General features: G+C 46.0%; 2 protein-coding genes across 9 annotated transcripts in view; one reads left to right on the top strand and one right to left on the bottom strand.

Annotated features, from left to right (window-relative positions):
• Fam20b (FAM20B glycosaminoglycan xylosylkinase) overlaps positions 1 to 7,197 on the bottom strand; it is a 38,448-nt gene extending 31,251 nt beyond the window's left edge. For 2 of the 8 annotated variants that reach the window (XM_085688059.2, XM_085688063.2), the window contains exon 1: positions 6,607 to 6,743. The gene's annotated coding sequence lies outside the window, so the exon portion shown is untranslated. Of the gene's footprint in view, positions 1 to 5,865; positions 6,154 to 6,606; positions 6,744 to 7,059 lie in introns of those variants that run through there. The other 6 variants (XM_048421626.3, XM_048421629.3, XM_048421630.3 and 3 more) reach the window with 5 other exon arrangements.
• LOC125391936 (uncharacterized) lies at positions 569 to 9,532 on the top strand. Its single transcript, XM_087906646.1, has 4 exons — positions 569 to 591; positions 6,001 to 6,235; positions 6,297 to 7,405; positions 7,658 to 9,532. Exons 1-3 carry the CDS (start codon positions 569 to 571, stop codon positions 6,996 to 6,998), a joined length of 960 nt encoding a protein of 319 aa, XP_087762772.1. The 3' UTR covers positions 6,999 to 7,405; positions 7,658 to 9,532.
• Positions 9,533 to 14,458: the final 4,926 nt, after the last annotated feature.

Below are 14,458 nucleotides of genomic sequence, written 5' to 3'. Positions count from 1 at the left end.
TGCTCTTTTCTTGTCCCCCATCCTGACTACAAACTATAACATCCCCATTACGAAACAATCTCTTTATAAAGCGTTGGTTTCAGCCAAACTGAAGATTTGGTAATTGTAAGAAAAAACGGGATCTCAGTGTAAAACTCTAAATTTGTATATTTATTTTGAATGTATGGGTGAACACACCCAAGACATATACGGCAGTCAAAGGACCTCCTCATTGTTTCTGGGGACTGAACTCACGGGTCATCAGGCCTGGTGGCAATCTATCCGGACAGCCCAGATTTGAACTGAATTAAGATTTTCTTGTTGACTCTTTCCACAGATAATCATCAATAGTTCCCCACCACCACCAAAGGGTGGGGTCTGTTTTTTCTCCTCCTGATTTGAGCTGGTTTTGCAGCTTGGTTTGACCAAAAGGCTGTACAAGTAGATGTGTTCCACTTTTGAACCTAGGCATTAAGACACCTGGCAATTTCCACATTCACTTTTTGGATCTAGCTACTATGTTTGGTTAGACTGTCACATGAGTGACCTATATAGATAGAGGCTTTGTATGCACCCAGCTAGTCTGGCCATGCCAGGGGAAACACCAGAAAGGTAAGTTAAGTGATCAAAGGCATTTCAGTCCCAGGTAAATTCTGAGATGCACAGAGCCATACATGAGACCCCAGACAACACCAGGTGGGCAGTAGCCAATCAGCTGAGAACACATGACCTACGTAATTATAAGAAAAAACAGATCACTGTCTTAAGCAAATATATATTTTGAAGCAGAACATGACAGAAAGCACATGGCAGAGCAAAGATGCTCACCACATGGCCAGAAAGCAGAAAAAAGGAGAAAAGGTCTAGTGATGAGACACACTCTTTAAAGGCACCCCCACTGCTCTACTTCCAGCTAGGCCGCTAATAGTCACTCATCAGTAGACTTTGAAGAATTAGCATTCTTATAATCCAGTGACTTCCCAAGAGCCTCATCTCTGAACAGTGCACTGGGGCCAAGCTTCAATACACAATTTTGGGAGAGGCATTTCATATCCAACCCTAATATGAACCACTTACTAAACATACTCACAGCCTTACTCACAATCATGCAGTACAAGGTTGCTATCACTCATACTACACATACTCAGCCTGTAATGCTTGACCTTTGTATTTCAGCCAAAGTATATACAACAGCAAAACTCCAAACCCTTTAATACAGAGAACACAAGACACTTTCACCCCGATCTACTGACCCTTTGATTTTTTAAAATATTTTTTAATAATTTATTTAGCTTTATTTTATGTACACTGGTGTCTGGAGTTGCAGACAGTTGTTAGCTGTCATGTGGGTTCTGGGAATTGAACCTGGGTCCTCTGGAAGAGCAGTTAGTGCTCTTAACCACTGACCCATCTCTCCAGCACGACCCTTTGATTTTTTTAACTGGCGTTGACTTTACAGCAGTAAGTCACATTGTATTAGCTGTCATGAGTTTACATCCTTAGAACAAATACAATTCCAACATGATCAATGTAACTAAAACAGGTGGGAAGCATGACCTAAATTCTATTTCACACAAAAATCAGAAATACAGCATGCCTTTCACTAGTCTTTCATTCAGAAAACTTGCTCTATGTTTAATAATGACTTTGTCCTTAAAACTGTTTAAAGCTTAAAGATCTTAAAACTTAAGGATAGAGCAACTTAAAGCATACAAATCTAATTCCCAGTACAAATTGGACTGTTCAATCTTCCTCAATATTTTCATTTCCATTTAAAAATTCATATAATATCTGAAAAATAAGACTCTTCCATGTAAAGTCTTTTAAAAGTTCCTTGTGAAGGACGTCAATTAAAAATGACCAAGCAGGCTTTAAGGAAGCATTGAGGAACCTGGCCTAGGTGTGACTCTAAAATGAAAAGAGCAACAGCAACAACAACAAAAAACTACACTCTTAAAAAAATAAAGAAAAACTTGCAACCCATCCCATTTAAACCTTAAATCAGGAACACTTTCTAACCTTCTTCCAAAGAAAAAAAGAAAAAGAAAAAGGAAGAAAGAAAGAAAAGGAAGGAAGGAAAACAGACAGACAATTATATCTTTAGCAAGCCCTGACTGATCTGGTGTGCAGAAGATACAGGCAGTATGCAGTGACCCAGACACTCAGTGGAAATGCTTTAAAGGTACAAGGCATAATGAGGCTTCCCATGCTCTAGGTGTTTCACTACTCAATTATCAGTACATAACCACCATTTGAGGCTGTGTTAGGCCATTCTAGACTACTGTTATTGCTAACCTGGTTCCTGATGCTGGCTGGAACTGGGAATAAAAACAATGTAGAGATATTAGCAGAAAGAATGGACAAAGTCCAAGAAGATATTCCCCAGGAGTGATATATGAATGATATAGAAGACAAGGCTGAAATCAGATCTTCAAGTATTACTGATAATGGTTTTCTTTTCTTTTGTTTGCTTTTATGAGACAGGGTTTCTCTGTATAAAAGCTCTGGCTGTCTTGGAACTCACTCTGTAGACCAGGCTGGCCTTGAACTCAGAGTCTGCCTGCCTCTGCCTCCCAGAGTGCTGGGATTTAAGGTATACACCACCAGCCCCTGTGATGATGGTTTTCAAATAAGAAAAAAAAAAAAAAAGAAAAGAAAAGAAAAAGAAAAAAAGATCCAACATTACGACTTCCATGTTACTTTCTTTTTGTGGATGTGTGAGTGGTATTCATATGTACATGTGTGTTTACACGTGTGAAGGCCAGTGGTTTACACTGAGTGCCATCCTCAATCCTTCTACACTTTATTTACTAAGGCAGAGTTTGTCACTGAACCTAGAGCTCACTGACTGAGCTAGTGTAATTAGTCAGTTTACCCAGGGGATTCTGTCTCAGCCTCTGGAGTGTTGAGGAAAAAAAGCTGCCATGAGCTCTCTGAACTCAAGTTCTTGTGTTCGCATGGCAAGAATTTTATCCACCAAGTTTTCTCCCCACTCCTATTTTGTCTCCAGGAAGAACACACAACATAAAATGCATATATATAGGATGCAAGTCAGGGGAAAAGAACAAGAGATGAATTTAAGGTCTTTGGGCACGCACACAGTGGTTACAAAATTCAGCCACTAATGCTCAAAGAGTCTACAGAATTTAATAAGTTTATTATTTAACTATCTTAAATGTGATCTCAGGAAGCAGAGGACAAATCTCCACAGAAGGCCAGAAGCTATACTGCTTCCTACCTGTGAAAGAAGACAGGCAGACTTTTCAAGACAGATCCAAGAAGTAAATGCAAGGGGAAACAGCATCAGCAGCATAATTTCACAGTCATCTCAAATCCTTGTTCAATTACTGTCAGTAATAGATGCTAGTAATCCTCAACTTGAGGCAAGAAGGATTAAACTGCACTCCTTAAAATGAAACAAAGGATATAACGTATCATAAGACTTTTCTCACAGAAGTATACCTAAAATAAGAATTAGCATTTAACACATTATTACCCAACACTAGATAAATGAGGCAACGGTATGCACACAGAGAAAGTCAACACCTGAAAACACGGATTAATAGACTTCACTATTCTGCACTTGGCTCTTTCCTTCTTATGCAGTCATAATTTCATGTTCCTTGGCCTCCTTTTGTAACAGTCTTCTCTACCGTGGCCAGTACCTTCCCACAAGATACTAACCTCAAACACACCAAAGCACACTGTCTCATTCTGCACCACATCTGACACTCAGCTCTGCATCCCCAAGACTTTTTAGGTCTAAAAACAAACATTTCTTTTGTTTTTGGCAAGAACAAAAATTGTATCAGAAGGCCTATTTATTATTTAGAGAGTAGTTTATTAATTTCTGTAATCAAACCCATGTAGCAGAGGACCTCTGCATTATACTCTCTTGTAGGCAGCTCTCGCTGTCACGTTGACAGTGGAAGTTAGTCAGGAAGGAATTTCAGTAGCAAAGTAGGGACTTCTGTTCCACACCGCAGACCCACGTCACTGAGCTCATTAGTCACACAGACCCCCAAGAAGGAAAAGGAGAGATGTGCAGATCCTGGAGAGTTCTTATGAGAGAAAGACCCTTCCTTTTCCATCTCCAATATAAGGGCCATGAGGATGGTCAGCACCTATGCTGCTGGTATGGTTACCAAGAATTCCAAGTTCTTCTATTAAGGTAAAAACACTGGCTATCCATCCATCCATCAAACTGTTCAGCCAGTGTAGGTGGCAGGAGAATGTGTGCAGCTCCTCATGACCAGAGCACTGACAAGCTGCAGATGGCTGGAACGCCATATAACCACAGGACTGACTCTCAATACAGCTCCAATACACAATTACCTTTAATAGCGCATTTCCAACAGAAATCTGAAACACACTGCAATGGCTTTTTTTTTAATTGAAGGGGGGCTAAAAATCCAGTTTTAGCACCAGAGTATCTATGCTTTCCTCACACTAATTCCCATTTATCAATTAAACCAACAAATAATTGATGAACACCTACTATATACCCTATCATTACAACTGTAGGGTCTGAGGGTAACTGTGCTCCCTACCCGAATCTACAAAATCAATCACAGATGGACCCTCCATCCGTGTATCTTTCTACTATAACTGAGTACAGTCTCTACTATGCAACCCCAGCACTCACCAAGTGTTAAAATGTAAATGGTTATCAATTTGAAGGCTGAACTTTCTGGCTTTACACTAACAGCACTGAAATGGTAGTCATAGGGAAGTAATTCATGTCGTAAAAGCAAACAGAAAATTTCATTTAGGGATTGAAAATTCAGAAAAGATTTTTAAAAAACAACAGATGCTTTAAGGCTCTATGAAAAAGTTGAAATGGAAATCAAGAGACGTGACTAAAAGCAAATAATCATTAACTTAGCATAAAATAATCATGACATAAAAGATTACGAAAAATAAAAGCCAGTGACTTGCTTTTTCCAAAGTATACTTTAGTTCAAAAAAAAAAATAGGCATGCGTTTAAACAAAGTATGCCTATTTCTCACTATCTCCAAGGAAACAAATCAATCCCTTGTCACAAGGAAAGTTATTAATCCCAGAATTTTTTTTTCTTTTTTTTGAGACAGGGTTTCTCTGGCAGCAGTCCTGGCTGTCCTGAAACTCACTCTGTAGATCAGACTGGCCTCGAACTCAGAGAGATTCGCCTGCCTCTGCCTCCTGAGGGATGGGATTAAAGGGGCGCACCAAGCCAGCCCCACATTGTTCGCCTTTGATAAGCATTTCAAATGTGGACTGGGTATCTTGTTGATGGGAAACTGCTGGTTCTGGGACACAAAGCCCAACACCTTCACAAACTTTAAGAAAGTTATTAAGCCGGGTGGTGGTGTGGCATGCCTTTAATCCCAGTTCTCGGGAGGCAGAGGCAGGCCAGCCTGGTCTACAAGATCTAGTTCAAAGACAGGCTCCAAAGCTAAAGAGAAACCTTGTCTTGAGACAAAGAAAGGCTATTAGTTAATACAATAATTTTAAATTCAGAGCCTACACAAATAATTTAGCATCTTTAATTCCTGAACCTGTTTCTCGGGATGGTAAATGGCATGCGGAGTGCTCTCTGTTTAGCTCAAAGATCTTGCATAAATCCAAGGAATGAGAAGCACACCGGAATCACTAGTCCAGTGAAATTCATGCATGAATTTACAACCCTAGAAATATAGGCATGGTTAATAAATGACAATCTTGACTTTACCCGATTACTGACTATATCAAAGTCTACACCTCAATGAAAAACTCGCATTCTTTTTTTTCTTCCAGCGTGAGCCATCAAACCTCCAGGGGGAAATTGGCTGAGTAAATGACCCTGACACCTGGTTCTAGATCCAAGTGACAATGTTAAACATTTTCCCCAAATTGTAACTCCTTACCCATCCTACTGGAGATAGAGTCTCTAAACGAAGTAATTATATGAGGACCAACCTCGCCTTGCTCCCCCCCTTTTCTCCTTTTTATCAGAAGCGTGACAGAGAACGGACGCCTGATTAAAAAGACTGTCTTATCAGACTCCACAATCAAGGACACAGCTTGACAACGTTCAAGTCCAACATTACGGCTGCGTCTGAGTCCGCTCTTAAACGCCGGGCCGTCACACCCGGAAATGAAACCGCCGCCAGCGCAGCCCGCTCAGGACTACAGTCTCATCTCAAGTTGTGCCCATGGCGCTCCGAGCGCGCGACCCCCAGGCTGCCCTCTCCGGCCCAGGGGCCTGCAGGTCACTCGCGCTCCCCGGCGGTCACCGTGCGAGCCCGGTAGGGGCTCAGCGAGAGCGCCCTCCTCGGCCACCATAAGGGCCCGGTAGGGACCCAGCGAGAGCGCGCTCCTCCCTGGGCCGCCGACACCAGCTCTGTGTGGTAGGAGGGCAACGCCAGGACCGGGAGCCTCTGGGGACAGCGCTCGGCAGCGAGCACCGGTCACCGCAAGGACTCCCGACCGTCGGCGCCTCGGCAGGGCCGGCTACACCGGCCAAGCCGCACGCAGCCTCGCGGGGAAGCCGGGAGCCCCGCATCCGGCCCCAGGGGGAGCTGCCCCGCCCCCCGCCGCCTGCGCTTTCCCGCCCTCCCTCCGGTCGCTCCCGGGCGGGGGGTCGCACGCCCTCTCCCGCCGCTCACCTGACTGGCCTCAGGCTCGCCCCATAGCCTCCCGCGCGGTACGGTGCGCTGCGGTGCGGCGCGGGCCCCGGCCGCCCCCGCCGCCTCCGGGGAGGGGCAGCCCCACGCCGCGCTCACCGCCCCCAGCCTCTGCCGCCGCCTCTGCGGCTCCCGCCCACCGCCGGCCCGGCCATTCCCCGGGCGCCGATCCCCGCGGAGCCGGCCGCTCCACACCCACCCCCGCCTCCGTGCCGCTTGACTGTTGGTACGGTCCTAGCGGAACGCCCTCCCCCACGGCCAATCCCAGCGCGCCCTCGGCGCAGCCCCGCCCCCATGGCGGGTGGGCGGGACTACCGGGCCGCTGCGGACCGCCCTCTTTAACCCCTTCACTCCTACCGCGTTCAACTCCGTAGGCACTGTCCGCGGGTATTCCCAAACCCGTTTACATAAATTAGCTTCTGGTTTTTCTCTTACCTCTACTTTTTCATTCCTGCAGTCATCTAGGTGAAGTTCTATTCGGAAGAAATAATTTTCTTCTTTTTTTCGCGCTTCAGTCTTGACGTCTCCTTGGAGATTCTGCCTAAAAGTGTCCTTCCCTGGCCCAAAGAGGCCAGACTTCCCACCCTGGGAGTCGCTCCAACTTCGGACTAGAGTAGAGCTCCCCGCTACACCTTTTCAGTAGCACTTAACAAACTCCTGGTTATTGTATTGTAATAGCAGTTGTTTTAGATTTGTCCCTTACGGTGGACTGTAAGCCATCAGAGGGCAAATCAGACGCGTCTTGGTTTCCAGAGCCCTGCACCCACCCACTAGACTCCGGGTGAGTGAATGAGATGCTCCTCCCCCTTCAGTTAACGCGTGTCCTTTCCACTCAGTCCATACACAGCATCCACTATATAATGCATACATTTAGTCACCGTATACTCAACTTACACATAGTCTGCCTGACTCTGAAATAGTATGGTGTACATTCTTCATGGGATACGATTTGTATAGGGGAGGATGGGCACTAAGCAGGCATTTCTTTCAAGAAGGAAAGAAATGAATCTGACTTTTTTTTTCTCCTTGCCAGAATGCCATCGGGTATGCCGTTTAATATCTCGGAGCGAGAGGTTTCGTGGAAAATGGTAGTTAATCACCGTACCTGCTTCTCAAGACCGCTGTGAGGCTTAAGTGGGAAATGTGTGGAGAAAATACATTACCGTGTGAAGCTAGTTGTTATTCGTGTGTGTGTCGAGCACTTTCAATCAGGAGAGCCAGAGAAACTGTTGGACTTGACACCCAACCTGGTGAGGGAAAGCGGCCCTAATCACTGCTGGAAGCATTAATCACTGCAAGGAGCACCCAGGCTGGCGCAGAAGGCACCGTGTCAGCCTTTGACTGGATAGGGTTGCAAGGGTTTGGGGTCATGATCTGACCGTGGGATGCACAAGTCTTGGGGAAATTGACTGGATATAGTGAGAATCTGCCTTATTTCCCAACAGGTGCATGGGTCTCCTTGCAGTCAGCTCTTCTTCTCAGACCAGCAGATCATGAAACAAAAGAGGAAGACAACAGTTCCACTCACACACTGCCCCCCAAAGTGTCCCTTCTTCTCTGTCATTCTAATGACACTGAGAATGGACTCTGCCCGTCACTCCTCGGGGGAAGACTGTCTCATCCTGAAGCCTAGCTTCCTGGAGATGATGCCTCTCTGAAGGAGGGTTCTTGGCCCATGGAGACAATCCAGTCAGGTGCTTAATTTCACATCCATCCCCCCATACTGCAGTAAAAACACTCTTCTTCCTCAGAAGGTTCAGAGTGTCTGTGTCAAAGGCTTTCTCACAGAACAACTGGTCTGTCTCTCGGCTTTCCCCTCACCGGACTCTCTGCGACTGTGTACCCAGCACCAACCCTGTGCCTGACACTCTGTGACATCCCCAAGCCGGTAACAGCACCCACAGGCAATACATTCTCAGTGTTGTGGGGCATATGATCATCTAAATGCCCAGGAAGCAGCTGCGAGGAAGACAGGACATTTAAATTATGCAGCACAGACTCTGAATCAGAGTCTGGGAGGAGTGTGGGCTGGAGTTGTCAGGGAGGAAGGATTGAGGTGAGCAAAACAGAGGTGGGAGCGGGGAATAACAGTACGAACTCAAAGCTGCACAGTGCTGTGGGAAGTTGTCACGGATATCCTGGGCAGGTAACACGGGGGAGATGTGCTCATTCATTCATCGTGTGTGCATGCATTCGACTACTGAACATGCAGGCCAGGCATCAGACTAAACTTCGCCCATGCAGAGATGAAGAGGGCCTGTGGTCTGTCTCTGTGAAGCCTTCAGGCTCGGTGGAGTTCCTTCAGAGCGCTTGTAGGGTTGTATCCTTTCTCCGGGGCATGCCATGTACTGTGGTTTTAAGTCTCTAGCCAATCTCCTCTTGGCCTTTCTCCCCACTGCTCCCAGACTGCAAGGTTCTTAAAGCCACAATGTCATAGAGCGCCTTCTCCAGGTGTACATGTTGCTGCTCCTTGGGTTGAAACCAGAGCAGGAAATAGGTTGACCCTCTCCCACGGGGAACAGCGGACCACCCTCTGCAGAGGACTGACCCAAGTGTGGACCGCTACCAGATGTTTGCCTGTGGCCTACAGGGTTCACCAGGCACCTTCCTGCTTGGTGTCTCTCCAGAGCATCCCTTGAACTCCTCCCCACAGGCCTCCCTAGCCCTGCTCTCCCAGCCAATGAGACTCCTCCCCCACCCAGCCTCAGGAGTGTTAAACAGCTGTCTCTCCCTGTCATTTGGCCTTTCATGGACTGTCCAGCTGTGCTTCCTTTCCTGAACCTCTTGGGAGCCCAGTGCCTTGGCTGGACCTCTCTGATGGCCTGGTTGATTGAGGCTTTGGGGGATTTCTCTGATGCTATTCCCATGGGTGCAAAGCCTTTCCATGCCAAAGACAGTGTTGCGTTGATTCCTGTGTCTTCTGCAGTGTCAGCATCGTATGTGGATGTGTAGACATGCCCCTTGAAGGAGAAGCTTGAGGGCAGCAGATCCCATAGGGCTGGGTGCCTTGCCCTTACTCTCTGTATATTTTAACCATTTTCTAAAAGTGCTTCAGAACTTCAAGCCTGGGTCAATTCGTGAAGTCCCAGGCCTCCAGGAATTCTCCTAGTGCCTGAACACGTAAAGGCAACACACCCTGTTTCTTTTGAACCTATTCAATATACCTAGCATGATGGATGCCCCTGAAACAGACAAGCAAATTCTACATCAAGCTGGTTGAGGAGAGCTGTCAGAAAACTCTATCTAGGAGCCTGGGGAGAGAGTGGCAAAATGGAGTGGTGACGAAGCGCGCGTGTGTGCGTGCACACACACACACACACACACACACACACACACACACACACACACACACACACGTATTCTGCCATTCCCTGCCAGGAACAAGTAAAGTGTTCCATCTCAGCTGCCTCTAGAAGTCTTGTTCTCTGCAAGAGGCTCTCCCCGGACAGCAGCTTCTGCCTCTTTCCCAATAGAACGGGTGCCTTTCTTCCATTTTGCTACCATCTCTGCAGAGCTGCTCTCAGCCCTCTCCATTCCAATGACAGTAGACTGCCCATTCAACCTTCACAGGCACCTCTACCGATACCATCTGAGCAAGTCATTCACGTCCCAGGGCAGCGTCCTGTGCCACCCACACACGCAAAGGCGGCTTCTTTGCTGAGACATGCAGGCCCCGTGTTCTGAATGGGGTAGAAATCTTCCAGTTATTTTTTTCTACCCTTGTAATACTTTTTAAAGAGCTGCATTATTGAGATGTAAGTTTAAAGCACGATTCCCTGCCTTTTAGTGTATTTACAGAGTTGAGTCAACATAATTAGACCTGGATTTTTACATATTATCATCACTCCCAAGATAGTATGGACCATTTTCTCTCACTGTAAAATCTATTTAGCTCTATTTTTAAAAATATGCACGTTGAAGCAAAAGAAAAAAAAAAGGAAAGCCTTTGGTTAATAGAACACAGAGGACCGTAGCTGTCACAGTGTGATTCCCTTAACTGTCCTGTGTGGGAACAGCAGTTTAATGACCAAGTTGCATACTGTGTTGTGGTGTGCACTCCTCAGTAAGTGTCCAGGGCCACATCTCTGCACCCATTCCAGTTTGCTGTGGCTCTCTCTAGTGCCGCATGTGGCTCTTCTGCGGCCTGAGCAGAGATAACTCTACAAATCCTCATCATCAGTTCTCAAGGTCAAGGCAGCGACTTTGTAATTGGCCGAGATGGCGCCACATGCCTTGAGTATAATGGCCATGTAGAGGAAGCAGAGAAGCTTGTTGTTTGGAAACACTTCACTCTGTAGTCCTGGCTGTCCTGGAACTCACTCTGTAGACCAGGCTGTCCTGGAACTCACTCTGTAGACCAGGCTGTCCTGGAACTCACTCTGTAAACCAGGCTGGCCTCAAACTCACAGAGAACCACCCAACTCTGCCTGCTGGGGCTAAAAGTATACACCACAATGCCCCATCTAAACGCCTTGGTTTTTATGAAGCCAATGTACTGCATGAAGTAACTGCAGTTACATGGACATTCTGGGTTCTTCACACTTCTTCAAAACCAGGAAGCAATACCATTAGCAGTAATATGGTTCAGCAAATGCTCTTTGGGCCTCTTTTTTTGGACCCTCTGGAATATTCTAGAGCTGCAATTATCCAGCAGGTTACATAGACAGTTGAAATATCTTTACACCTGCCCCCATACTCAAAGATTGGAATTTAATTATCATGGGTCAGATCCTAGAAGGATTTTTTCCCCAATTCTACCTTGTAACCAAAGCTGACAATCGTTGTTTTCCTAATGACTAAGCCAGGATCCCATTTCTAGGCTGGACTGAGCAAGGTTGGCATCACTGTAGGACAAAGAGAAGATGAGCTGGTGATTTTTTATATAGTACAAGCTAATTATGGGTGATTGATCTCTGTTTGGGGAATAAGTGAGTTGGTTTTTGGAAGATCTTCTACAAGAAGTCATTCATTTCTCTCTAGAGAAATACAACCTGCAAGGAGCAAGGATGAGGAAGATGGGCAGGAAGCCAGCACCCTGTGTGGTTCAGCTGCCTATTCTCAGTGGACCAGATCCCCACGGTTACTTCAAGTGAGACCTGACCTTTCAAACACCTGGAGCTGTTGAGCACAAAGGGAAAGAGAGCAAAGTAGACCCAGATGAGATAACCACAAGCTTCAAGAAATGAAAAGACCAGAGGAACTGGCCTCTTCTTCTAGCCACCTGCTAAATTTAAGTGTCTAGACATACACACACACACACACACACACACACACACACACACACACACACGCATGCACATGTACACATGAACTGCTTAATGAGATATGATCCATTAAATTTATCATCAGGCAATTCCATCACTATGCAAATATAGAACATACACTTTCTCAAAGATGGTAATAGGAATTTTTTCGCTTCGTTATAATGTATGGAACACCACCTGCAGATGCGGGTTGACATTGATTGAAATGTCACTGTGTGGTACATGACTGTAGATATTCAGGTGTAGATATTCAAATACTGAGCAGGCCAAATACAACATACATATGAGTGGAAATATGGGCCTTTCCCCTCTAGTTTGTGGCCATCTCCTAGAGGATAGATATTTGTGGAACAAGGAATTGGCCCAGGAAGGAATACACAGTGCTTGGCACAACGGGACAATCAGCTTAGAGGTAAAGGAACATTACCTCACTGATATACCTGGTGTACCCTTCAGGGATCCTGTAGGAAAAAGGCAGTGGTGAGGTGTGGCAGGGGGGGTCCCTGAGACAAAAAGTAGAGAGGACCCATGAGGGGTGTGGGCAATGATTTTCATTGGCATTAGCAAATCTCTGACAGCAGGAATACTAAATTGATACTTCTTTCATGACAATGCACAACTAAAGGGGGCAGGCTTAGCTTGAGAGCAGACCTAAGTGATACGGGATGTCCTTCTGTATATGTGTTACACTTGTTGGTTGATGACGAAAGCTGTTTTGGCCAATGACTTAGCAGAGTAAAACCAGGCAGGAGATCTGAACAGAGATAGAGAGTAGGCAGAGTCAAGGAGATGCCATGTAGCCACCTAGGGAGAAAGATGCCAGAACATTACCGGTAAGCCACAGCCTCGTGGTGATACGTGGATTAATAGAAATGGGTTACATTAAGATGTAAGAGCTAAACTGGGTGGTGGTGGTGCACACCTTTAATCCAGCACTTGGGAGGCAGGCAGAGGCAGGCGGATCTCTGTGAGTTCGAGGCCAGCCTGGTCTACAAGAACTAGTTCCAGGAGAGGCTCCAAAGAAAGCTACAGAGAAACCTACAGAGAAACAACAACAACAAAAAAGATGTAAGAGCTAGTCAGGAATAGGCCAGAGCTATTGGCTAAATAGTGTGATAATTAATATAGTTTCTGTGTGATATAGTTTCTTATTCAGGTCTGGGTGGCCAGGAAACAAAAGCACAATCTCTGTTTACAGGGCCATGGAGGTACTCTACAAGTAAAGGCATTTTCTGCTAGGCCTGATGACCTGACGACCCACTTAGTGGAAGGAGTGAACCTTAGCAACTTGTTCTCTGGTTTCCAGATGCATACTGTGGTGCATGGATGCCCTATACATATAGACACACATTCATTCTCTCTCTCTCTCTCTCTCTCTCTCTCTCTCTCTCTCTCTCTCACACACACACACACACACACACACACACATACACACACACTGAGAAAGAGAGAGAGATGTTTTTAAGATAGTGCCTACATTTCTTCATACCCAGCTCCTCCCTCATCCCAGCCCCACCACTGCTAAACTCATCCCGAATTCTGCCAGTAGTTCAATTTGTGCCAACTAGATGAACCACAGAATGCCCAGACATCTGGTAAAGCACTGTTTCTGGATCTATCTTTGGAACTATTTCCAGAATATACAGCATTTGAATGCAGGGCCCAAGTAGAGTGGGTAACTCTCCAGAATGTGGATGGGCTTCATCCACCTTGATCTTTCTGCTCCAGAGAGCCTGAATAAAAGAGAAATGGAGAAGGTCACATTTGCCCTCTGCCTGGCTTCTGAGCTGAGACACTGATCTTTAGATCTGGCCTAGAATGCAGCATCAGCAATGCAGCATCAGCAACACAGCTCTTGGGCATCCAGACTGCATCACTGGCTTGCCTGGATCTCCAGCTTACAGACTGTGGTTGTCCTCAGTTTACACAATTGCATGAGACAGTACCTTATAATAGCCTCTTACTAAAGATTTTATATATGCATGTTGTGGTGGTTTGAATGAGAATAGCCCCCACAGGCTTTGAATACTTGGTCCCCAGTTAGTGGAGCTCTCTGGGAAGGTTCAGAGGTGCGGTCTTCTTGGAGGTGTGTTGATGGGTGTGGGCTCTGAGGCTTCAGAAGCTCATGGCAGGCTGAGTGTCTCTTTCTCTACCTGCTGCCAGCAGATCAGGATGGAAAGCTCTCGGCTATTTCTCCAGCACCATGTTTGCTTGCCTCTTGCCGTGTTCCTGCCATGTTGAGAACAGACAAACCCTCTGAAACTGTAAGCAAGTCCCCACCTAAATTCCTTTGTAAGAGTTACCTTGGTCATGGTGTCTCTTCACAGCAATAGAACACACACACACACACACACACACACACACACACACACGCGTGTGTATGTGCACAGCACAGCAGGGGTTGTGGGGAGATTGATCCTATTCGTTCTGTCTTCCAAGAGAACTCTGACTACTACAAGTTTAATAGCGCAGGATCAATGTGCCCCCCCCACTCCAGTTCATATGTTCCAGCTAAAATCTTAACGTGATAGTATTACGGGAAACAGTTAGGTCATGAATGTACAGCTTTC

Source organism: Myodes glareolus, chromosome 5 (assembly GCF_982192425.1).
Source record: "Myodes glareolus chromosome 5, mMyoGla1.1, whole genome shotgun sequence".
Lineage (NCBI taxonomy): Eukaryota > Metazoa > Chordata > Mammalia > Rodentia > Cricetidae > Myodes > Myodes glareolus.
This window is presented reverse-complemented; position numbering and strand designations above follow the sequence as displayed.

What these genes read in the sequence shown, in the direction of transcription:
- LOC125391936 (XM_087906646.1), top strand. Translation starts at nt 569, where the DNA reads ATGCCAGGGGAAACACCAGAAAG. An exon ending in CCAGGGGAAACACCAGAAAG is followed by an intron (nt 592 to 6,000) that starts GTAAGTTAAGTG and finishes CTGTCTTATCAG; the next exon opens with ACTCCACAATCAAGGACACA. An exon ending in CGCGCTCCCCGGCGGTCACC is followed by an intron (nt 6,236 to 6,296) that starts GTGCGAGCCCGG and finishes AGGGCCCGGTAG; the next exon opens with GGACCCAGCGAGAGCGCGCT.